At 40.8% G+C, this 25,959-nt stretch overlaps 3 protein-coding genes across 5 annotated transcripts; 1 reads left to right on the top strand and 2 right to left on the bottom strand.

Moving 5' to 3' along the window:
* The first annotated feature begins 1,968 nt into the window (after positions 1-1,968).
* On the top strand, positions 1,969-18,032 carry LOC103988174 (uncharacterized). Of its 3 annotated transcripts, none has more exons than XR_010487838.1 (20): positions 1,969-2,272; positions 2,377-2,465; positions 2,583-2,692; positions 2,780-2,834; positions 6,771-6,859; positions 9,269-9,335; positions 9,418-9,480; positions 9,599-9,769; positions 9,858-9,951; positions 10,028-10,107; positions 10,220-10,295; positions 10,378-10,421; positions 10,783-10,850; positions 13,268-13,353; positions 13,472-13,629; positions 13,728-15,048; positions 15,674-15,934; positions 16,679-16,870; positions 16,962-17,118; positions 17,494-18,032. XR_010487838.1 is itself a non-coding variant. In XM_009406722.3 (20 exons), the coding sequence occupies exons 1-20, from the start codon at positions 2,161-2,163 to the stop codon at positions 17,796-17,798; spliced, it is 3,624 nt and encodes a 1,207-aa protein (XP_009404997.2). In that variant the 5' UTR covers positions 1,972-2,160; the 3' UTR covers positions 17,799-18,032. The 3 variants fall into 3 exon arrangements, 2 of the variants coding, with proteins under 2 accessions (XP_009404997.2, XP_009404998.2); XM_009406722.3 differs by having other exon boundaries at positions 1,972-2,272; positions 15,674-15,960; XM_009406723.3 differs by lacking the exons at positions 1,969-2,272; positions 2,377-2,465; positions 2,583-2,692 and having other exon boundaries at positions 2,791-2,834; positions 6,778-6,859; positions 15,674-15,960.
* A 1,145-nt stretch (positions 18,033-19,177) lies between these two features.
* Positions 19,178-22,409, bottom strand: LOC135615075 (polyubiquitin-like). The gene is made up of 2 exons (XM_065113092.1): positions 22,327-22,409; positions 19,178-21,422 (listed from the first exon to the last, which is right to left on the bottom strand). The coding sequence occupies exon 2, from the start codon at positions 21,420-21,422 to the stop codon at positions 19,365-19,367; it is 2,058 nt and encodes a 685-aa protein (XP_064969164.1). The 5' UTR covers positions 22,327-22,409; the 3' UTR covers positions 19,178-19,364.
* Positions 22,410-23,363: 954 nt separating this feature from the next.
* On the bottom strand, positions 23,364-25,661 carry LOC103988479 (subtilisin-like protease SBT3). The gene has a single exon (XM_018827336.2). The coding sequence runs from the start codon at positions 25,659-25,661 to the stop codon at positions 23,364-23,366; it is 2,298 nt and encodes a 765-aa protein (XP_018682881.2).
* Between the last annotated feature and the right edge of the window lie 298 nt (positions 25,662-25,959).

Genomic DNA, 25,959 nt, shown 5'->3' with positions numbered 1-25,959 from the left:
AATTAATAGTTAATTTGATTTATTCTTTTATAAGCATTTAATATATTTTTCCCCTTAATACAATTCAGTATCAGTATGATACCTCGACAAACTTAATTATAACATGAAGGTGTATATATATGCTTTCTCATTACTGTTAACAATATTCATAATTTGGCTGTACGAAGGAATTTAAATACGATAACTCTGTCAAGATTGGCAGCTAAATTTCTAGATAGAATGCAATCTAAATATGGCTGATTATTAGATTTCTGTAGTGATCCAATGCCAACTATTAGAAGGCAAATAAACTTGGAAAACAAGCTAATGCTACAAAAGCTTTTCTATAGTTCACTAATGACATATTCCAATTACATTTGTCTTCAAGTTCTTTGTTGAATTGGGATCTGCTTTTAGCAGTTATGTGCAGACTCTGACTGGGAAACATTTCATTCTTTACCACGTACTTAAGCTGCAGAATTCAGCACCATCAGAAAGGGATGCAGTGCTTAATACTGTAGAACATGCACAAGATAATTCTACTACATGGCCAAGTGGTGTTCATGGGACTGTAACGGGCACATCATTCAAGTTCATTCCTAATCAATCGTATCATGTTTGTAATCATTCCTAATTGCTGTAGTGGCATTTGCAGTTTAATTTGATTTCAGCAGACTTTGTTCTTAGGAAAGAATGATTGATCATACTTATTTTGACACATCGGATTGACGATCAAAATTGATGATATCAAATAACTCTAATATCAGAATATGTAATAATCAAAATTAATTATATCATGTTGGCTTTGATTTCTTGTTGCAGTGAAGAAACATAATACAAGAATCAGTTTAGTATGTTCAGGCTGCATTCTTCTGCATCTTAAAGACCAGTAACATACACGTACATATGTCCATCTTTTTTACAGATAAATATCCATTAATTTGGTTCATTATTGATAATAGTTCAATCAAATCTCCAGCTACTAAGATCATAGTCAAAATCCCAATCCTTTCATGAGTGTTGGATGAACACAGATCTTCCTTTCTGGAGAACACAGCCCACAGTATTGGATCTACCACCTGTGCCCCTTTTTCCTCCTCAAGGAACATTTTGCATGGATGAGCAGTACGAAAACATCAAGCAGAGGTACATATTACAGCCACCACCAAAAGAAAAAGCCACACAAGTTGCCGAGATGGGAAGAAATGTACAAGAAAATAGTTTGCCCCACCACATGGCCGGCACACCGCCCATCGTCTGACTTTGGATTCCCAAAGAAAGCAGAAAAGGTTCGCTGGTGATTGCTGAATGAACGCATCCTGCTTGTTGGATTGTTCTTATTCTTCTTCGGCTTTGTAAAACCTTTCTTATTTACAAACCACAGCATTGATGAATCTCTGATATGATCCTTAAGATGTGAGTCGATTTGGTTCTCTTCACAGTAAAGGTGACAGCCGGAGAAAATGATACGTGGACTATCGAGTGTAATTTCCATGTCAAATAATCTTTTTTATTTGGAACATAAACAGAGTGCAGTTCTGTTGATGGTACATTTGTACCTCACGTGCAATGCATGTGCAATATCGAGAGTGTATCTACCCCGACTCCGTGTTTCTCCGTCACGTCGAACGTATCTCACAGTCTGTATCTGCGGCCCTAATCCAAGGTCGGGTTTCACATCAGTCTTCCCCATGTCCGCCGACCCAAAACTCTACCGTCCGTTCCAACTCCGCCCCGATTAGTTGCCCAATTACGCAGCAGGTGGGACCGACGTCACGTGTCGCCGGACAGGCCCTTCGGATTCGTACTCGTTGAGATCCAACGACTTGTACCGCATTCATATTCCTATGAGCTCTGCTCCTCGTTACGTCGACGGCTGAGATGAGATTCCTTTGACGAAAGGAACGGTCGATCTTAAGGTCCGCATATATATTTATTTGCTTATAAATAAAAAAAGAAAAAAAAAGGAAAAATGCTGTTTTTTCTGCCCCTTTTTTGCTCTCCTCTTCTTAGCATCGCCTCCCGCTTTCCCTTCTTCCTCCTCTTCTTCTTCTTCGTCGTCGTCGGCGTCGTCGAGAATTCTACTGCCGAGATCGATCTCTTCGGGTTTCGTTCGGATCTCGAAGGCACGAGAGGATCCTTGAAGGCTCCGTTCCGGCGGGCGGCGCGGCGGTGACAGCGATGGAGTCGATTCTGGCGCGGGCGCTGGAGTACACCCTCAAGTACTGGCTCAAGTCCTTCTCTCGCGACCAGTTCAAGCTCCAAGGCCACACTGCCCAGCTCTCTAACCTTGGTTTGGATCCCTCGTCTCCTCCTCGAGAACTGGATCTTGAATAATCCTTAATTTAATTCCTCCTTGTTGATTGGGTTTCTTTGAATGGGATTTGATTGTTTAAGATATAAATGGGGATGCCCTGCACGCGAGCGTTGGGTTTCCGCCGGCGCTAGATGTGACCACTGCTAGAGTCGGCAAGCTTGAGATCACGGTGATCAAGATCGGGCCTTTACGATTGATATGTTTGGAATTGAGAGGTGAATTGTTGACTGGAATATTTGATTTATTGCTGAATTGTGGTTGTTGGATTTTTTTTTTTTGGGTCCAGCTGCCGTCAGTTTCAAATGTGCAATATGAGCCGATTCTGGTCCAGATCGACAGGCTCGATCTAGTTCTTGAAGAGAATGTGGACGCTGATAACTCGAAGAACCCAAAAAGGTGATATTTGGTTGTTTTAGGGCTTGAATTCTTGATCGATATGTTCAATCTTGGTCGAATTTTTCATGTTCCTCGTGTTTCTTGAAGTGTTCCAGCCTCAACTAGCTCATCCAAAGGCAGTGGATACGGATTTGCAGATAAGGTAAAGGCTCTAATTTGTTGGTTTCGTTTTTCTGGGTTATACTTTGGTTCTAGCATTATTTTGTTTGGTGATATTATGATCTGAGCTACCTGGTGTTGGTGATTGGTGATTGGTGGTTTGGTTTAAAGCTTAATGGAAGAATATTATGAAGGAAATTTTATGAGGTTTTCATGCCAAGATGGAATCTGGTCATTGTTCCTATTTGTTTGTGAACATGTGTCATCTCTTACTCTTGCCCTAGGGGAGCCTTTGGCCACACACAAGAAAGAACAAGGGAGAGAAGAAACACAAGAACAAGAAGTGGGAGAAATTAAAATATAAATTAATGAAGACAAATTGGCCTCCCTTTGTAGGAAGTGATTCTAAGTAAAATATATATTAATTTTGGCTGAAGGAAGGGATTCTAAGTAATTCTAGATAAGTATATGAAATTTGAAAAGAATCATGCACAATTGAGTTTCTTGCTTTCTGAGCTTCCCAATTGGGGGTCATATTTCTGAATTAAAATCAGCATATATTACATGGTTAGATTGATTTCTTGCCTTTTCGAGTTTGGTCAAATTGTTTCAGGATCCAGTAGTTTTGACTCCCATGACAAGGAGGCTTTAACATTGCTAGCATACATAGATATCTGGAAGTGTAAGGAATTTGGTATGACTTGGTTGTAAAATCCGACATTGATGGTTTGGATCAAGGCATGTAATTTTGAATAATACCGTCTGGTACGTACCGGTTCGTCAATTTACCGGTACATGGACCATCCCTTACTAGACGGAATAAAAAAAAAAAAAAAAATATATATATATATATATATATATATATACCGAGCGGTATACCGCTCGGTATACAGTTTTGTACCATACCGAGCGAACATCGAAACTCCGGAACGGTACAAAATTGCATACCTTGATTTGGATCACTATATATGAAATAAGGGGCATGTTAAAGCAACTAGTGAGTGTCATTATGGAGTTCTACAATAAGTAGAATGATGATAGATAAGGAAGATCTCATAGGTGAAACCTGAGCACGTTAATATACAAGTCATAGGAGGACTTCTGATGTTCTAGCTATTCTAAATTTCTCTCTTGCATCTGCTTAGTCCTTACTGTGAGTCAGACTCAAAATGTTACGTTAAGGTTTTGGGAGAAACATTGAACGAGAATTTTTGCTCCAAATAGAGTTTACATGTGTCATCTACAACTATAAATATGACACTATAGCATACTAAGCTCTCTCTCTCTCTCTCTCTCAAGTTGTAAGTCGTGAAAGCAGGATTGAATCCAGGATGTTGTAGTTAACAGTTGAAGTTCTACCATCTAAGTAATTGACATCTTAAAAAATACGAGTAGGTGAATATAATTTGGTGAAAGCACACTTAGTAATACCATACTGAGTTACTAGCAGTTATCAGGGTGGGTTTTAGACAACTGCATGGAAAAGCAATAAACTATAATGAGAGGAAAACCAAATATCAGAGTCCTACAAGTTTATAGCCTCCTCATATAAATCTAGATTTAAATATAGGCCCACTGTTACTCTTGTTCTAAGGTTCAATATGGTATTTTTATTTGGATGAATTTTTCCTTCTCCAAAGAAGACACTATTATGTTATATCAAGTAAAGTCCTATTTCCCCCTTGAGAGTTAATGAAATCATGTAAATACATTGTAAATGAATAATATGAATGTCCGATGAAAATGCTTATTGCTATATGCTCCAATAAGCTTGAATTTGAATTTAAACTACAGACATGGCTACCTAAACTTGCAAGACATGGTAAATTTGAAGGCATAAATTTTCAATACTTGCACAAATCTTTATTGATATCAGTGATTTCAATAGGCGCTCGGGTGCTCGCCTAGGCGCTCGAGCGCTCGCCTAGGCGCTCGAGCGCTCGCCTAGGCGCTCGGGCGAGGCGTGGCGAGGCCCGAGCGCCTCGCTTCATGTCCAAGCGCCTCGCTTCAACGAGGCGCCGCCTAGGCGCTCGCCCGAGCCCAGGCGCCGGGCGCTTCGGGCGAGTGCCCGGGTTAATCCAGGCGACCGAACCAGTGTTTTACGTCTGGTTCGGTCTCCGATGCTTTAGTTGGTTCAATCGAACCAACTAAATCACCGATAGGCTCCCTCTCACGATTTCTCCGACTTCCCCAACCCTAACACTCCCGATTTTGCTGTCGAGATTTCTTCTCCGTTGTTGTTACTCTCTGCTGCCACTGCCACTGTCGCTACTCGCCACTGCCACAATCGTTGCTCATCGTTGTTGTCGCCGCTTGCCGCTCGCAGCTCCCGCTCCCACTTCCACACCTGCTACCGCTCGTAGCTCCCGCTCACGCTATCGCTCGCCGCTCCCGCTCCCGCTGTCGTTGCCTTAGCAGCCTCGGTCTTCTCACACTCTTCTCACTATACTATTAACAGTATATTAACAGTTAACTGTATACTAATAATAATATTTTTATTTATTAGATTAATAATATATTATTTTGATTTTAATACTATTAATTTTTATTTATTTAAAATTATTGTTAGGTTTTAGAATAAATGGCAAGTGTACAGAGCAACTCAATAGATTTGATGTAAAATTTTATTATTTTAATTTTTGAGACTTTTTATTAATATGACATTGTGATTTTGTATTCGATTTTCTTAATTTAATAGCATATTTTTTATTTAAATAATTATATTAATTATATTATATATTTTTATATTTTAGCACCTCGTTTCGTTCGGGCGAGCGCCTGGGCGAGTGCCTAGCGCCTCGGGCACTTTTGGACCTTGGCGCCTTTTGGCGCCTAGCGCTTTTTAAATCACTGATTGATATATAAAATATATTGTTTTTTGACCTGATCGAAGTTAATCACTATACTATATACTTTATGTTTAAAAAAATTTAAGAAGCATGTGTTTTATGTGAAGCACAATTTTGCATACCTCCCGAACTAATTCGTGTCAATCGATATTTACTAGTTTGGCCAAGTATTGGTGTCCAAACATATGGCTTATATTATGCCATCATCAACTTGTATGGTTTCCTCATACACAATAATCGATCATTTATTTATCTGCACCTTCTTGAAAAGATGCTTGAACCCTGGATAACTTAATGATGCAAGTAGGCAAGCTTCCATGTGCATCTCATGTAATTGACTGTCACATATTAGAAGGGTTTAAGATTTGGTCGGAAGCCAGATTAAATACAATACTTATTTTAGTGGAGACTTTCATGAGATGGTACATATATTTTTAGGAGATGCACTATAAACACCATTTAAAAAGAATATATATATATATATATATATATATATATATATATATATATATATATATATATATATATATATATATATATATATATAACTTCTTGAAAATATCTTATTTAGGTTGAACTATTTTTTTCTGTTTTCTAGAATTATTAATATCAATAGGCAAGTAACTGAAACCAGTTAAATGCTTCATAATTATTTCTTAAGCAATTGGTATGATGGACTATTTGTATATACACACACATATATATGATGGACTATCTCTTGGCAAACAACTTTGTGCATATTCAAAATAGCTAGTTGCCATATTTTTGCTCATCTTGCCTGTGGGCTAGTAATTCCAAATAGAATAACTTCTATTGCATAATTAATATCTCGTAACAAATCTAGCATCATGAGGAGAGACTCTTATGTCATCCTTGCTTGTAAAGAATTTATATTTCTTAACTGTTGAAAGATATTCTAATAATGTAAAAGCTATGAGACATTAACTATACGGTGAGCCATTCATTTCTGAGGATCTTTATCTTGTTTACCATGGGCTTTAACAAAGGATGTCCTGGATCATCTCAGGATGAGACTAGGCCATTAGCTTGCCTTCATGGCATTCATTTAACTTACATTGATGGACGATTATCGATCTTTGACTAGATGTAATTCTTAATTTGTGTCTTAGATTGCAGATGGAATGACTCTGGAAGTAGGTACTGTTAATCTTATGATTGAGACACGTGGTGGCACTAGGCAGCAGGGAGGTGCAATTTGGTAATTTCTTGGTCTCTCTTATTGTTCGAAGTGTATATGTTGCAAATTTGCATTTATATTGCCACCTTTAGACTTTTCATGTGGAAGAACAGTTTTCAGGATTAATTCATGTCAGTACTTCATGATATTTGCAATGATAATAATCATCTAAATCAATTGACATAAAAAAGAAGAAGCTATATTGTCACTACATAGGGTCGGCTACGTGAATCTTTTCCCACTGTTGTGCTTAGTTTAAGGAGTATCAAAATTCTTCCTTGTTTAGCTTTGGTCTAAACTTTGCATGCAATGATTTCTGCTTCAGTTCTGTTTGTTTACCTGTTCTCCTTCTATGGTTTCCCACTGTCTTAACAAGTCAGAATAACTTGCTTTTTGATAGTGATTGTATAACTAGGTTCTTCATTATAAAGTTTTCAGCCTGCCGGCACTTGATTACCATAGCAATAGATTTTGTGGTTGTGGTCAAGGCCACAGTGATTGATAATTGAAATAGACTATAAGTCTTGACAACAAGAGGTTTTCTGATCATGTTATGGAGGAAATGTAAAACTATTGGTAAAATAAAAGACATAGAAAGTTAAAGGAAAAATAAAAGGTATATACCATGGTTCGCCTTATCGGTCTGTACTGGTATACCGACCAGTTGTTGACACAGTACGTACTGAACCATACTAAGTGTACTAACATATGGTACGATGGGGCATATCGATGTACTACCTCTACCGATTCCTTTTCGAACCGGTATGTACTGCCCATACCGAGCATTATGTCTCGGTACGGCAAACTTTGGTATATACTAAATGGAAAGAGAAAACTAAGGAATAGTCAAGTAGAGGGGGGAAGGAGAAAGAACCAGAACACCTAGGTGGTAACTCCTTGAAAGGTATAGGCAAAAGGCTTATTTGCTTATGTGCAAGCATATGAAAGAAATACCATAAAACTAATATAAATTCATAGACATGTAAAATTAAGTAGTTTTTCAATGATTCATGAATTATACAAAAATCATATGCACTAAATTTTGTTTCATATTGGGTATCATTGTTTATTGAATATTCAAATATTCAAATAAAGAGCAGATACAGTAGGTATCATTGTTTCATATTGGATATCCTAATTATAATTGTTAGACTTAATTTTCACTCTATCGTGTCATTACAAGTGTTGCATACTTCCTAAAATACTAATGTAACCATAATAAGAAAACAAATTATGTTATAGCAATTAAGATATAGTGGTGTGCATCAGGGCTGAAAAAACAAGCATAACATAGAAGATTTACCAAAACAACATATTCACTGAATCATTGTTGTTATGGTTCATTGCACAAGTGTGTAAAGCAATTGTTTTTGCTTGTATCTTGTTATTAAAAATATACTTGCACCTTGTGTTACTAAGAATCAGAGTTTTTTTATATGTTTTAGTTTATTATTATTCTTTATAATTAATTATTTGTAACAAACTACATCTTAAAAGAAAATGTGGGCCTTAAGGTCTTAAGCTTCCTAGGGTCCATCTAGGGTTGGGACACAAAAAAAAAATCCCACGCCTATAGGTTGTGGGGGTAGCTAAATGACCTAGGTTCATTGCTTAGGCAGCCAATGTTAATTATGAAACCATCAGAAAGAATCCATCTGACTTGTAAGGATTGTCTTTCATTAAGCAAACTCCTCATTTGATGTTCATTATTAAGTATTGTAAGACAATCCTATCAATCATGTTGATGAAATTTTGATTTCTACATTCAGCTCTTACAAGGATTCCTTAAGGACCTTCCTACACAGAAATAAAAGGATGCATATCAGCCCACTCTGTTCAAGATTAGGATCAATCCCCTTAATTGACCCGAAAAAATCCTTGAAATCATTTTATGGTCACCAAGACTTCAAAACAGAAATCATAGGCTCGTCATAAATAAAGATAAACATGAACTTTGGAGTTTCGTCTAGATCCTCAAACCTTAGTCCTTTCTGAAGATAGAGCCGCATAAGGATATTTTCATATATATACAATTTCAGTGTGTAAATGTTCACATGAAATGGGCAATGTGAAGATTGTTTGTAATGACCACTATATTTCATCAAAGCATGATACATAACCTGAGCAAGCATAGTGAAATGTTGGACTACCAATGCGTTTGTAGTTATGGGAGGAAATAAGTGACTAGTTAATGACCATTCTTGTAGTGTAGTTTCTCATATTTGTATTTCCTGTGCTTCCAGTACTCTAGTAATTTATCAAGGATGTTTGCATTTCGGCATCCACAAGCTTTACATTTTCTGATCAGTTTCATATAAGAATTAGTGGTTCTTCGTCAAGCTAATGCTACTTATTCCTCGCAAAATTTATCCGACTCTATGCATTGGTTCTTGTGCAAAACTAATTTATGATTTCTGTCTCTCTGATTAGGTCATCTCCATTAGCATCTATTACCATCCGCAACCTTTTACTATATACAACAAACGAAAGCTGGCAGGTATTAACTCTAGAATGATGTAGCATCCATTTATTCTAAGGTTGCATGACTAAATTCCATTTCATTCATTTCCTGGTAACAGGTAGTCAATCTCAAGGAAGCGCGGGATTTTTCCAATAACAAGAAATTCATATATGTTTTCAAGGTTTTCATTATTGCTGATATAGACAACTTGTTCCACAGTTTGTTATGTTTGTTATATTTGCAAGTCAGAAATTTTTTTCCTGTTTTGCACTGAAATCATAATTTCTTATGTACTGCAGAAGTTGGAATGGGAATCACTTTCGGTAGACCTTTTACCACATCCAGATATGTTCATGGATGCACGTATGGCGTCTTCTAGCAACCAAGGGAATAAGCGAGATGCTGATGGCGCAAAGCGATTGTTTTTTGGCGGTGAAAGGTTCCTAGAAGGAATTTCTGGAGAGGCTCATGTAATGCAATATCATTTTCTAGATATAAAATTAAATTATTTGGACCACAATGGCACTCTTAAGTTATTGATTATTCATTATACTTCAGATCACAGTGCAGAGGACAGAACATAATAGTCCACTAGGGCTTGAGGTTCAGTTGCATATTCCTGAAGCTGTTTGTCCTGCTTTAAGTGAACCAGGTGATGAATGATCATTATCTAGCTCAATTATAATTTAATTTGTGCTTATTTTGTTGACATATTTATGTTTGAGCAGGCCTACGAGCTCTTCTCCGTTTTATGACTGGTTTCTATGTTTGCTTAAATAGGGGAGATGTGGATCCAAAGGCTCAACAGGTTTCTACTAATTTTATGATTTTCTTATTATTTTAGTCTGAAATTTTGTTGAAATACAGTTAGACATTTGGAATATAATAAGGAGCCTCAAACCTCAATCTCATTTGGGCAGCGTTGTACTGAAGCAGCAGGATGTTCACTGGTTTCTATTATCATCGATCATATCTTTCTCTGTATTAAAGATGCTGGTGAGGGTCACTGAAGAATCTGTAAGAATGTTATCCATTCTGCTATCATGAATCTGAGACACACAATTGTCTTGTTTTTCAGACTTCCAACTTGAACTTTTGATGCAGTCACTCTTTTTCTCAAGGGTAAAAACTTCTTCATTTTCAGATTTTGTGGTTAATCTTGAATAATTTCTTGTTCAAATCTTATTTCTTAGAAAGAAAGGTCTATTCATGAATTTGTCTCATATGATATAAAACATAAAATAATCCACTTTGCTTTAGGACAAAATTTGTGTGGCTGTTATAGATGCTATCTTCCAGTTCTCTTGCTTTTATGTCGTGTGCAACATGGATGTAGGAAAAAGAAGAATGTCATGATTTTATGAATTCTATGAGGATTTGCTTATTCCTGTGTTTATAAGTCTGTTTCTAAAGCATGCTAATACCTCTGTGTTCCTGATTTGTGATGTTTGTTGAACTCATCTGGAGCTATGTTGTCTAATAGGCTAGTCTATCTGATGGAGAAACTACAAAAACCTTGTCTCGCATTATGCTCGGTGGACTATTTCTGAGGTAATTCCAGTGCTTCTGTTTCCAAAAAATTCTCACACATTCAATATCAGAAATCTATTTTTTCCCTTTACATTTTAAAATGATCTTTCAAACAAATCCATAGTTGGTCATGCTTAGGAAGTTGTGGATCAGTGGACCATATTCATTATTGAAAAATTGGCACATCTGGCAAATGATGTGTGTGCGTGAGAGTGAGGGAGAGAGATGTTCTGAGACATGCCATGATTAAGTAAATATAGGTGAAAACTGCAATGTGTTTTGATGTCTTGTGTTAATGTTCTTGAAGTGGAAGCTTGGTACTAGATGTAAAATGTTGAGTTCTCTTGTAGGGAGATACTGTTGCAATTCTAAATTTTGTTTGAGTTTCACTTTATAAGTTAGACTAACAAAGGTGAAATGTGGTATTATTTTCGAGTGTTAGGCAACTGATGAGAAAGATAGAGGGTGATTAAAGTGAAATTGGGTCCCTTGAAAGAGAGATTATAATGGATTCATCTTTTCATCTAAGGGACTTATTTTGCCTTGACTGGTAGCTGAGCACCAATTTTTAATTTTCATGGCAAATGTTTCAAGATTGTTAGTTTGCATGTTGTGTATCAGTATATTGCTGATATTTTCCACTCTTTACTAACTTTCCACTCAGTGAACGATTTCGACAAGTAAAAGGACTTACTAGAAGAAGATCATGAGAGTTGAAGCAGTTGGATGCTAAATGTTCTAATTAAAAAGAAAATTTGTCCAAAATGATAGAAACTCCGAAAAGATGCCAATGGCTTCACGAACTATTAAAGTTTGTGAGAGAACTCAGGCTCTGTATTTAGAGTTGACATTAAGATTCCGAGAAGCTGAAAGGATAAATGGTGGTAGTGGCTTGGGATTCTTGTGCTTTCCTACTCTGTTATTAGATTTTCTCATATTTACGGGAAACGACAGGTATATGCTTTTAGACAATGTATGCAGGACGTGATAGCATGTGATTTTTTTTCTGTAACAAGCAAATAAAGCAGACTTCAGTTTTTCTAAATCTGCTTTTAGACCAAGCAATAATGGAATGGTATCCTTTTACTCTTCAGTGTGTAGCTTCTAAATAGCTGGTTTCTGTTAAATAACATTTTCTCTAGGTGCATCATGGAAATTCATAATAAGAGCACATGCCGAAGAGTGCTCTCTCTCGAACATATGTTGGCTCTATGTGTCATTGCTACTACCATAAGTTCGAGCCAATCATCTCCATGACGTTCATGTACTTGGGATTAATTGAGCAGTTGCCACAGTTTGATACTTAAACAATCTGTTTTATTGGTTTGCTCTGGAGTTTACAAGTTTGCATAGAAGCAAATGCTAATATTAATCTTTTGCATTCTTTTGTACAATACATCATTGCTTGTGTTTGTGGGAAAGGATTGCTGTGCTAGTTGGTGTTGATAGTGTCAACACACAGACAGTCCAACTTTTGGCATGTCTCGGTTGGCACAGGGGGTGTTTATCAGCATGGCATGGTAGCTACCATGGTAAAAGGTTATTAGCATTTAGCACAACCTCATGCCATGAAAAGATTCTTGTTGGTAAGATTCTGCCTATTGACATTATATCTGGCCTTTGGAGTATTAGGCATCACTGTTACTATAAAGCAATCCTCGTGTTTTCTAAATATTGGTTGGCATAGCCAAATTACTATTATGGCCTTCAACACTGAACTTCTACTGCTACTCCAGCACCCAGTCATGATTTTGAGCACCACTTGAATATGCCGGAGTCCAAGACTTCGATAATGGAACTCCAAAGCATAGACTTCTGGAATATGAAAGAAAAAAAAGAAATCTATGGTATAGACTTCTGATTCTTTAGTTAAAGAAAGAGAGAAAATCCATGTGTAGATTTCTGATTCTCTGGTTTGCAATGCCATGGCTTTATCTGATGCCTGAGATAACTGTTAAGATTGTTCAAGTGTTTTGTCATCATTCATTTCTTAACTTTCCCTTTTGAGTTGAAAAACTTATATTGCCAGAAATAGAATACTGAGTAGTGGTAAGCTATAAGACATACTAGAGCAATTCTACCTGCATATTTTACACTTTAACATCCATGCTAATTTAGTAATAATTTCAGTGGAACATTGAATTTCATGATGGTACTTCTCTTTGTTTTTTCAACATATGGATCCTTTTTATATCATTACCAGATGTCATTAGTAATTTGCTTATTTCTTTTTTATTCTATGATACTGGGTTAGGTATTGGAGTTTCAAAGTATTAATCAAATTGCTTGTTGATTTAAGGCATGATGAAAAATATGGGACAACTGTTGAAAGTTGCAACTGATATCTTATATAGATCTTGTCGAACTTTGTTTTTCTTTTTGCCATTTCTAGTGCTATACTATTGAGTTAAACATGCAAACTGTTTTCTCATCTGCAGGGACACCTTTTCACACCCTCCATGCACATTAATACAGCCGTCTCTGAGGGCTACACCAGAGGAACTTCTACATGTCCCAGCATTTGGTTGTTACCTGAATTCATTGTTACATTTTACCATCATATTTATTCAACTATCTTTTGTCAAACTAGGGTTGCATTGACTTTTACTTGAAACTGATTATTTTCATCGTATTTTGAGCAGGTCAGAACTTCTGCCCTCGAATTTATCCTTTAGAAGATCAGCACATGAACTTCAGTATTGGCATTCCTTTGATTTCTCTCCATTCTCTTCAAATCAATCCTTCACCTACCCCTCCAAAGTTTGCTTCACAGACAGTTATTGATTGTCAACCACTTATGGTACACTTACTGCCAACCATAAGGTTTCATGTTGTTGGCACTTGTTTTTATTTTGTACATTTAGTTAGTTAATTAAAATAGGATTTCTTTATTTTCAGATTACTCTTCAGGAAGAATCCTGTTTAAGGATTTCCTCTTTCTTAGCTGATGGAATCATGGTCAATCCTGGTGCTGTGCTGCCTGATTTTTCAGTGAACTCCTTTGAATTTAGCCTGAAAGAGTTTGACCTTGCTGTACCTTTAGAAGCTCAAAAAACTAGTAATTTGTCCGGAAATGGAAATTATGGTTCTCATGCATCCTTTTCTGGAGCAAGACTTCATGTTGAGGACCTGTATTTTGCTATATCACCATCAATAAAATGTACTTTGCTAAATCTGGAAGCAGATCCAGCTTGCTTTAGCCTCTGGGAATATCAACCAATTGATGCTAGTCAGAAGAAGTGGACTACTCGAGCTTCACATCTTAGTGTTTCACTGGAAACCTGCAATAGTTCAACAATACAGTTAAGTTCCACTGATTGGCATGCTGGTTTGTGGAGATGCGTTGAGCTCCATGAAGTATGTTTTGAGGCAGCTATGGCAACTGCAGATGGGGGCCCTTTGATAGAAGTACCTCCTCCAGAAGGTGTAGTCAGAATTGGAGTGTTTTGCCAGCATTATATATCAAACGCTTCAGTCGAGCAGTTATTCTTCGTTTTAGATCTGTATGCCTATTTTGGCGGTGTCAGTGAAAAAATAAGAAAAGCTAGCAAAGGTAACAAACAGAGGAGTGGTGATTATTTTGGTGATAAGATGATGAAAAAGATGCCCAGTGATACTGCAGTAAGCTTAACCATAAACAATCTCCGCCTTAAATTTTTGGAATCTTCATCTATCGATATTCATGGCATGCCTTTAGTTCAGTTTGATGGACAAGATCTGTTCCTAAAAGTTTCTCACCGGACTCTAGGTGGTGCTTTTGCAGTATCAACTAGCTTACTCTGGGAGACTGTTTCCATTTACTGTTTGGATGGAATGGATGCATTGTCTCAAGAGAATGGCATACAGACACCAAGTGAACATGACAGTCTAGCTAATGGCAATGGATATACCCAAATGAGAGCTGTTTTCTGGGTTGATAATCAAAACAAGCGTCAAAAGAAACCAGTTCCATTTCTTGACATGACCATGGTCCATGTGATGCCTTACGATCTACAAGATACAGAAAGTCATAGTCTGAATGCATCTTTTAAGGTCAATGGTGTACGTCTAGGTGGAGGAATGCATTATACTGAGTCGTTGCTGCATCGATTTGGTATACTTGGGCCAGATGGTGGCCCAGGAGAAGGACTCTTGAAAGGATTAAAGAATTTATCCTCAGGACCACTAGCAAAACTTTTCAAAACATCACCTCCTCCCATTGAAGCCACTAAGGAAGAAAGTAAGGCAATTATATTTAGAACGATACATTTTTACATATTCTCTATGATACCTAAAGAATTGTCATACAGTACAGGAACTAGCTTATCATGTTTAGGTGCAGCTTTTGATTGCATTCTGAAGTGCATCTTTGCTTGTACAATAGCACAGTAACTATTGGAACATCAGGGTAAATGCCTAACCATGGAATAGTGATGCTGATAAAGTGCTTATAAAGAATCCTGTTGTCTTCCAGAAAGAGATTAACATAGTGGCTTCTGACTTCTGAGCTTCTTAAAATATAGAGTTATAGTGCCTTTTAATTTGTTTTCTTTTTTTCTGGTAACTCTTGTAACTTGTTGCTCGTCTATACTGATATATGCCTCTGTTCATGGAAATAACAGAAGAAAGACACTAATGTGTATTGCTTGTATAATATTGTATATCTTATTATGTGGCCATGCAAAGATCTGGTTCAATATCTACTTACTGTTAAGGAGCATGCAACTAATTATTGTCCTGAGTAGTGCAGTCTCTAAATCCTGTATGTGAACTTAGGCGGTTATATTTTTTGTGCTTCTATCTTTTGTTTTTATATAGATTAGATAGGTGTTTTTTGGTAGATTGATGGTCATCATTTTCATCAGATGAAACTTCCGAGGAGGAGGATCATGGCAGACTTTTGGAGATGCGGATGCCTGATGATGTTGATGTATGTATAGCATTCAACAATTGGTTATTTGCTCTAGAAGGAACACAGGAGATGGAAGAAGGATGGTTGCAGTGTGCAGGTGATAATCTAAGCAGAGAAGAAAGATGTTGGCATACAACCTTCCAAAGTTTCCATGTAAAAGCAAAGAGTAATTCTGAACCAAATTTTAGAAACAAGGTGAACTTGGGCACAAAACGTAAGTTTCCTGTGGAATTGATCACGGTAAGCATTTAGTGTATTTAAATTTTCTGCTGCCTTTCAAAATAGCACCTATTTTCTATCTTTTTTATTGGTTGCAAATTTAAAGTTATTGTCCAGCATGTATGGTCAGTCAACCTAAAAACATCATTCAATTTTGGTAGATGAGTGGTAAACTGTGTGATATCAGCATCTGATAGCTGGTTGGACCAGTAGTATGGCAGGCTCATTCTACCAAGCAATTCTAGACTTTGATACTGAGTAAATTAGCAGGTAAACATAATCTGTGTTATTAGGTATCGCAGAAACTTCAATATATGGAGGGCCTGTAGTCATATATTAGCATCTAAGTTGAATTACAACATATGCACTGATAACCCACAAGCGATCTGATCCTTTCCCATTAAAGGCATACATGCACCTGGAAATTTGTGCTAAAGATTTAGCATCCATCAGAATGAGCGAGTGGCTTAAAGATATGTTGGGATGTATATCACATATCACAGGTTGGCGTAATTCAAAGTGAATGTGCTTTCTAGACCTGCCAGTATACATTCTCCATGATCCCAATGGATCTTCAAAATCAGTAATATCCTTCTGATTAATCAATAAAAGATAAACTTAAGCTTGGGCCATCATCGTAGAAGACAACAATTTTCCTTTGATTTGTAAAAATGTGGTAAAATTTTCCCTTGTTGTTCACTTGTTATATTTGTTGATGTGTAGCTTGGGATAATTGCAGGTAGGTATAGAAGGTTTACAGGCATTGAAGCCACATCCAAAGGATGTTAACCAAGTAGAGAGAGATCTGACATTCGGCAACATCAATAATAATGGTGTAGATATTGAAGTCTGCTTAATTGTCCCTGAGGATGATAGTGATCTGGAGGCAAAGTGGAGTGTGGAGAATGTAAAGTTTTCAGTTAAACAACCGGTAAAAGAAATAGCACTTCTATTTTTTTTTCTCTCTTGTTCCCTTTGTGTGGGGGTGGAAATTTAGATATGCATAATGCTTTGTCATGCAGATCGAGGCAGTTGCTACAAAGGAGGAACTGGAGCACCTTGCTTTTCTTTGCAGGTCTGAAGTCGATTCGGTTGGTAGAATCGCTGCAGGAATGTTGCGTTTGCTTAGGCTTGATAAGTCACTCGGCCAGGGTGCTATAGATCAGCTCTCAAACCTAGGTACGCAATTTTTTTTTTGTAAAATGTGCTTCCCATATGTTTCTCATAGTTAAGAATGATTGAGCTGGGTCTTTAAATGGGCGAAATAATAGTTTACACATGTTAAGATTCCGACATGAATAAGAGAAAGCTTGTAACCGAACCTTAATTTTGATATCCTACTGATATCCAGGTTTGATTAAACAAGAAAATAAATCTTCACAGTTATGACTAGTTCGTAACCGTATCTTGAAACTGGTAAAGTGTCTTGTGATCATTTTCTTGTGAAGTCACCGATCCACAATCTGTTTTATAGTGTGAAAACCCCATGAAAAATTTACCTCCTCTTTCGACCTTCTTCATTTTCATGTTTATCATACCGTGACTTGCTTGCAGGAAGTGGGAGCATAGACAAAGTTCTGACACCAGAAAAACTGAGTAGGCGAAGTAGTTTTGCCAGTGTCAGCTTCACCCCCAGGGCTCCGACTTCAAATGCAATACTAGAGAGCCCAAATGAAAGCGTGGAATTGACCATTACCATGTTAGAAGTTGAAATTTTGGATTTGCAGTCCAAGTGCTCTTCGCTTATTTCAGAGTTAGGTAGCTCAGACGGCTCCGAACATGTTTCAGATGTAAAATACCTAACAGAGAAGCTCGAGAACATGCAAACTCTGTTGACCAGGTTGCGGACTCTTGTTTAATTCTGTTGCCAGGTGGAGTTTTTGTTCTGGTCAGGAAAAAAATTCTGACCACTATTGTATTCACTTAATTCTTTTTGTACATAAAAGTGGGAATGTTGTTCTACATACTGGCTTGAAATAAGCAACAGGTCAACTGCCGCCATAGATATATATAGGGATTTTGTTATTCCCCATGGTTTGATGAACATCGTTCTTATTAGTTGACGGAAAATAGTAATTGGGTCTAGTTATGCATTGCTGGATTGTGGAAAGAATGCTATGGTTTGTCTTCTACTCTGTCATCAGAATTGCTCCAACTCATAATTCAGTTCTTGTGAAAAATGTTCATCTATCAAGTGTGCAAGATTCTTTTGGTCGTTGCAAATGATGTGGTGAGAACAGGGTTAAACAATTAACATCTTTACAAACTAAACTAATTGATATCTTCTGAAGGAGGAAACTAATAGGGTCATTTGTTTTTTCTGCTTACAGAAGGTTTTTCGGACCTTCCGGACGCCACAGCTGCATGAGTCTGAGCAATAGAAAGGTGGTAGTCAGTAATCTTAGTTAATAAAGATTTTATTAGACCATCATAAGGTCCTAAATTAAATTCTACCTTCACCATTTGTGATTAGTTTTACAGAACATTGCACCGTATTCCTTAAGGTTTACAAAACAGAAACGGAGACATGAAAGCTTTTATATATAAAAAATGATATACACTGCATGATCCAGTAAGAACAAGTCTAAAATCGTGAACATTGTTTACTTGTCGTCAAGTGACATACCACCACCATACGTAATGCCCACTGCATCCATTGCAGTGGGGAAACCAGAGCTCTTCCTTTCAAATTTGGTCTTCTTTTCATCTTCAGTCCTTGAAATGCCTCATGAAGAAAAATCCAAAACAAATAAGTCAGTTCGGAGTCGAAGTCGTTTTAGGAAGAAGAGTGGTAAATGGAACTATCAGTCATTCATTCATTCATTCGATGGGAAGTAGTACTTGAGTAGGGCTTCAGCAAGATGGCTGCTCGCAAATGCTCATAGCTGCTGCCTTCAACCAAGAAATGATACATTCCTTCCTCTTAGAAAGATGGATACAAACTTCCATGCATAAACAGCAGCAGCACATTTCAGTAGAGTAGAGAATCTACACTACTGGCTGACCATTCATTTTAACTTTCTAACCTTTCAAAAAGAAACAAAAGAGCTGGTAGATGTAGGAAGAGGCTTGATACACATGAACATCCACTATGATCAAAATATGTGAGAAACCAACATGGATTCGAAGCTCAATTGAACTGTCATTCTCAGGCATTCTTGAGGTGAAACCCCATTCAGCTCTATCAAAGAATGAACATTACAAAAAGATTCTGCATTCATTCAAACTTCCATGGTAATAATCATAAATCCTCAACACAAGGTGGTGAGGCTCACCTTTTATTCCATTAATTATAGATGCAACACTCCAGCATATCAGAACATACCATCCAAATACAGGACCGACTAGTACTAAACTTCAAACATAAACATCAGACACCAGAAGACTAGAGGAGCATCACACTAATAGCAGCAAATGCTGGAAGTTCACTGGCCACCGCGGAGACGAAGGACCAGGTGAAGAGTGGATTCCTTCTGGATGTTATAGTCTGCCAGTGTGCGCCCATCCTCGAGCTGCTTACCCGCAAAGATCAGCCTCTGTTGGTCTGGTGGGATTCCCTCCTTGTCCTGTATCTTTGCCTTCACATTGTCGATAGTGTCCGAGCTCTCAACCTCCAGAGTGATGGTCTTCCCCGTGAGGGTTTTCACAAAAATTTGCATCCCTCCCCTGAGCCTCAGCACCAAGTGGAGGGTAGATTCCTTCTGGATATTATAGTCAGCCAAGGTACGGCCATCCTCCAATTGCTTGCCAGCGAAGATGAGCCTTTGCTGATCTGGGGGAATGCCTTCCTTGTCCTGGATCTTGGCCTTGACATTGTCTATGGTGTCCGAGCTCTCAACCTCCAGAGTGATGGTCTTCCCGGTGAGTGTTTTAACAAAAATCTGCATGCCACCACGGAGACGGAGCACAAGGTGGAGGGTGGACTCCTTCTGGATATTGTAGTCGGCCAAGGTACGGCCATCCTCGAGCTGCTTGCCAGCGAAGATGAGCCTTTGCTGATCCGGGGGAATGCCCTCCTTGTCCTGGATCTTGGCCTTGACATTGTCTATGGTGTCCGAGCTCTCAACCTCAAGGGTAATGGTCTTACCAGTAAGTGTCTTAACAAAAATCTGCATGCCACCACGGAGACGGAGCACAAGGTGGAGGGTGGACTCCTTCTGGATATTGTAGTCGGCCAAGGTACGGCCATCCTCGAGCTGCTTGCCAGCGAAGATGAGCCTTTGCTGATCCGGGGGAATGCCCTCCTTGTCCTGGATCTTGGCCTTGACATTGTCTATGGTGTCCGAGCTCTCAACCTCAAGGGTAATGGTCTTACCAGTAAGTGTCTTAACAAAAATCTGCATGCCACCACGGAGACGGAGCACAAGGTGGAGGGTGGACTCCTTCTGGATATTGTAGTCGGCCAAGGTACGGCCATCCTCGAGCTGCTTGCCAGCGAAGATGAGCCTTTGCTGATCCGGGGGAATGCCCTCCTTGTCCTGGATCTTGGCCTTGACATTGTCTATGGTGTCCGAGCTCTCAACCTCAAGGGTAATGGTCTTACCAGTAAGTGTCTTAACAAAAATCTGCATGCCACCACGGAGACGGAGCACCAAGTGGAGGGTAGATTCCTTCTGGATATTATAGTCAGCCAAGGTACGGCCATCCTCCAATTGCTTGCCAGCGAAGATGAGCCTTTGCTGATCTGGGGGAATGCCTTCCTTGTCCTGGATCTTGGCCTTGACATTGTCTATGGTGTCCGAGCTCTCAACCTCCAGAGTGATGGTCTTCCCAGTGAGTGTTTTAACAAAAATCTGCATGCCACCACGGAGACGGAGCACAAGGTGGAGGGTGGACTCCTTCTGGATATTGTAGTCGGCCAAGGTACGGCCATCCTCGAGCTGCTTGCCAGCGAAGATGAGCCTTTGCTGATCTGGGGGAATGCCTTCCTTGTCCTGGATCTTGGCCTTGACATTGTCTATGGTGTCCGAGCTCTCAACCTCAAGGGTAATGGTCTTACCAGTAAGTGTCTTAACAAAAATCTGCATGCCACCACGGAGACGGAGCACAAGGTGGAGGGTCGACTCCTTCTGGATATTGTAGTCGGCCAAGGTGCGGCCATCCTCGAGCTGTTTGCCAGCGAAGATGAGCCTTTGCTGATCCGGGGGAATGCCTTCCTTGTCCTGGATCTTGGCCTTGACATTGTCAATGGTGTCAGAGGATTCAACCTCAAGGGTGATGGTCTTTCCGGTGAGAGTTTTGACAAAGATTTGCATGCCACCACGGAGGCGGAGTACAAGGTGGAGGGTGGACTCCTTTTGGATGTTGTAGTCAGCAAGGGTGCGGCCATCCTCAAGTTGCTTGCCAGCAAATATCAACCTTTGCTGGTCCGGGGGTATTCCCTCCTTATCCTGGATCTTGGCTTTGACATTGTCGATTGTGTCAGAGGATTCAACCTCAAGGGTGATCGTCTTTCCAGTGAGAGTTTTGACAAAGATTTGCATCTGAAACAAGCAGCAACAGGAACCAGCTTATCAATACAGAACAAGAGCTGAAAGCCACAAAACCAAACAGACAACACAACCTAATGCCAAAGCATCATGAACAGATGACAAAAGGGAAAGGAGTAGGAAAAAAATATATACCATTGCACAAAGAAAAGAGCAATACAAAGAAACTAAATATTTCCTAAAAGAATCTAAATATCCAACAAAAATAACCAGGTCACCAGATCAAACCCCACATCTGTCACGAATAAAAGTTTAGATCTGAGCCAAACCCTGAGCATAATACAAGCATAAAGACAAAATTTTGTATTCTTGATCCAATTAAAACCCACCATCAGGTCGCATAAAGATCCATACAGAAGTTGCTTGTTTATAATTTTCTTTATCCAATCAACACCGAACATCAGATCTTAAAAACATCAACACGAAAGATCCTTTAACAACTAAGAAATCCGAAATCTAGATCGATAAAAAGAAGAGGGAAATCATATAGAGAGATCTACAAACCATATCATCAAATAATTCGACAATCAATCACCAAAGTGGTACAGAAACCTAATGATTCGATCATAATCTCCACCAACAGGAGAGAGGAAGACCAACATCCACAATCTTTTGACCTAGTCAGCTCCCAAACGTAGCACGTCGCATAATTTCATCGATAGGGATCAAGAGATGTACAAGAAAAACAAAACGTAAGACCCTGTCAAGAATTGGTAAACCTGATATAGGAGCATCACGCCGGTAGAGATCAAAGGAACCTAATACTTCAACAAAAGAAATAGCAGGTGACGAATCAAGAAAGCCCTCGTAGACGAATCTAACCCAGAAACTAAACGAACAACACGAAATTAAGACGAATAAAGGAAAAGATGGGATAAGGGGAAGAGCAAGGCGATACCTTGAGCGGCCTTCGTTGGTATCCCTAGACCTTGAGAGAGGATTAAGATGAGCGAGGATGGAGTCGTCGAAGGCCGAGGAGAGAGATTTATAGGGATTTGGATGCGTAAGATGACCCTGCTGTAACGTTACCGTTCACGGACTCGGCGGATGGTGACCTCACACGTATCCCACACGGAACGACGGATGAGGCGCTGTCAACAGCCATCAACTTTGACTCCAAAGACGGAGTTAGGCCGACTGGGGGTCCGTTAACTGACGTGGTCGTAACGTAACGCTCTTTGGTCTTTGCTCTTTCCCCCCGTGGTGTGGCGACCGAGGTAGGAAATACAAGAAAGACAACGACTGTTGGCTTTAATTGTGGGACCCGAAAAGTTTGGGGCCTTTCAACCAGTCAAAAGCGGTGTTTCGTGATCGAGGTCGCAGTTAGGATTTCAAATATACGACAATGTCAAGGCATAAATAGTAAAAAATAAAATCAACCTAATTCTTAGAAGAGATTACGTAATCATAATAAATCATGTATACATTTTTAAAAAGTCTATTTGAGATAGTCAATGGAAAGGATTGTTTGAATCAGAATTCTCTTTTGAATTGTTTGCTTTGTGAATATTTATTTGAATTCCTTCTTGAATCTTCTTTTGAGGTGTAACCTTGAAGAGTTCCATTCAAGCTAATGTCTCTCTCTCTCTCTCTCTCTCTCTCTCTCTCTCTCTTTGAAGTTTGTGCGATGTGTACAGCCAATTGATAGGTGAAATAAAATTTGTTCTTGGTCTCTTCAAATTGTTCCGATTGTGGTTCTTATTCTCTATACTGATGTCAGTTTGCTTATGCAACTCATCGCTTAGAATTTGATGAAGAACAACGGAGAAGACAGTCAACAAACCAGTTGACAGAACAGTATAAGGCCTGACACCATCTACTAATCACTGATGCATGCAATGATCATAACGTATATAGAGTTAAAGCGTTTAGTACGTAAACAGTAGTAGTAGTAGTAGTAGTTGTTGTGGCAAGCAAGCCATGGGACTTGAGCTTTCAGGGGAACGCCGGTGCTCTCTCAGCGACCACAACTATGGGGCTCCTCACTGTGTACGTAAACTCCTCATGAACCCAAGTCAGGGAACCGCTCGACACCACGGCCACTGGCTCTTCATTCTGCACGATCGTCAGCACAAAGTTGGCGGTGTTAGTGGCCATTGTAGCGTTGAAGACCAACTCCTCCGGTTGGACGCTGACGGTGAAGCCCACTGGCTGCCGCACGAATGCCCGGTAAACCGCCGGCTTCGTGTCGACGTTTGTCACCGTCCTCATGAAGGACTGCGGTCCAGGCCACAGTGGCTGGGGGGGGAAGAAGGCGATGAAAGAAGGGTAGTTTAGATGGGGCGACGGGGACGAGCAGTCGTAGCTGTCGACGCCGACGATGGCCATGATCTGCTCCTGGCTGAACCCTTGGCTGCAGAGGAAGCTCACGTAGTCCGCCTCTCCCGCGTCGTACACTAGGCCCGGGTGCAACGCTCTGTTGGGGTCGACGTGGCCGGCGCCCATGGCCAACGGCGTCGCCTCCGAGTTCGTCGCGCTATCCTTGATGGGATCACCGGTGTTGTCGAGCTGGTGTGCGGTGGTCATCATCGCCGAGCGGATCGCCGCGGGGCTCCAGGAGTGGTAATTCGCCGCTTGGAGAAGCGCAGCGATGCCAGCGACGTGTGCGCTTGCGAAGGACGTCCCGCTCTTCACGGCGAATGGATTAGCCAGGCTCATCGCCCCGGCGGTGGCCGCCGGCTTGTTGGTCGGCCATGCACCCAAGATTCTCGTGCCGGGCGCCACCACGTCCGGTTTCAGGACGTCAGGACTTATCAGCGACGGCCCCCTCGACGAATAGGTCCCGATTGCCGGAGCGGCGATGACCGGTCCCAGGAATCCGCTCACCTGCGTCTCCTGGAACTCCATCGATGCTGTTGGATAGGGTAGAGAACTCAAGTATCTTAGAAGCACTTCGCCGGTATCCAAGTCGAGAGCAATCGCAGGGCAAGCAAACTCGCCGTCTTCAAGAAACAGAGCGTCGTCAGTCACGAAGACAGCCGCGGCAGCCTCCGACGCATTGACCGCCGCAATCTGATAGAACATACTGCCGATGCCGCCGAGGCCGTGGCAGACAACTATCTTTCCCGCTGCGGCTTGAGATATCAGTTCGGATGAGTTGCAGTGCGAGATCGTAGCGTTGTAGACGAGCGGGAGGTCAACCAGCAGTTTGGACAGGGGATACAAGGACACACCGGTGAAACTGTCTCCATAAACGGTGAGGGTTCCGGTGAGTCTGCGATCGACGGAGCTCCCGCCGACGGTGATCGCCCACGGGAAGGCGTTGGTGACTGTGTAGTTCCACGGTCCGTCATTGCCAGCCGAGAAGACCACCATTATGCCCTTCTTCATGGCCGAGAAGGAGGCGATCGCGAACGGGTCCTCGTACAACGGGACGAGGTCAGTGAGGCCCATGGCGATAGAGATGACGTCGACTCGGTCGGCGATGGCCGCATCCATCGCCGCCAGCACGTTGCAGGTGAATGCCACCAACGTGCGAGCGTCGGCGACCTCGTACACTGATATCCACGCGCGCGGCGCCATCCCGACGGCAGTGCCGTTGGCGTAGCCGAAGAAGGAGGCGCCGCTGACGGGGGCGCCGGCGGCGACGGAGGCTACGAGCGTCCCGTGACCGTCGTTGTCCCTCGCGAACTCGCCATCGGCTGTGCTCGAGCTTACGTTGAAGGATCGAGCCCCGATGAGCTTCCAGTTGCAACGGGTGCCAAGCTCGCACGTGCCGTTCCACCAGAGAGGAGCGGGGCTCATGCCGCCGTCGTTGAAGCTCGGGCTCTCGGACCAGACGCCGGAGTCGATGACGCCGATGACGACGCCGTCTCCGTAGGATGACGACGGCCAGAGTCCGGTGTCGTGGTTGAGGCAGAGGAACTGAGGTGTGCGGGTGGTGTGAAGCTTGATCTCCAGGTCAGGGTAGGCAGCGATGAAGCCGGAGGAGTCTTCCATCGCTCGCAGCTCGTCGGCAGTCAGGGTGGCGGCAAAACCGGTGAGGGCGTGGTGGTAGGTGTGGAGGAGCTGAGGGCGGCCCGAGGTGGTGGAGTTGGGGGTGGCAAGCGACATGTTCTCCAGGATGGTCGAGTACCAATCATGGTGCGTGGGTTGAGAGGCGGGCATGGAGGAACTGTTCATGTGGATGATGTAGGTGGATCTCTGGCCTGAGGTGGGGAGAAGCGGAAGAAGGAGAAGACATGCATTGAGGAAGAGGAGGAGATGCGCAGAAGAGGCCATGAAGAGCTTCATGGCTTACAGGAGCTATAGTTTTTGGGCTTCGGGGGAGTGGAGTTCAGTGGCTTTTATAGGAAATTAGCGATCAGAGGTCACAAGTTGTTTGTGAAGATGGAGAGAGCTGTTCAACATCAGTAAGCTGAGGTATGATGAGTGGAATCCATGCATGAGTAGATCCATGCTTAAAACACCATCTCCTTATGCACATGCATACCTACATATCTAAGACTGAAGCAGATAGAATGTGTGAAGCAAGCACATAAAATGGTGCCACATTCTGATGCTGCTTATGAAGTCAAGGCTGCAGTTGGGG

The sequence above is a fragment of the Musa acuminata genome, chromosome BXJ2-6 (assembly GCF_036884655.1).
Source record: "Musa acuminata AAA Group cultivar baxijiao chromosome BXJ2-6, Cavendish_Baxijiao_AAA, whole genome shotgun sequence".
Taxonomy (NCBI): domain Eukaryota; kingdom Viridiplantae; phylum Streptophyta; class Magnoliopsida; order Zingiberales; family Musaceae; genus Musa; species Musa acuminata.
This window is presented reverse-complemented; position numbering and strand designations above follow the sequence as displayed.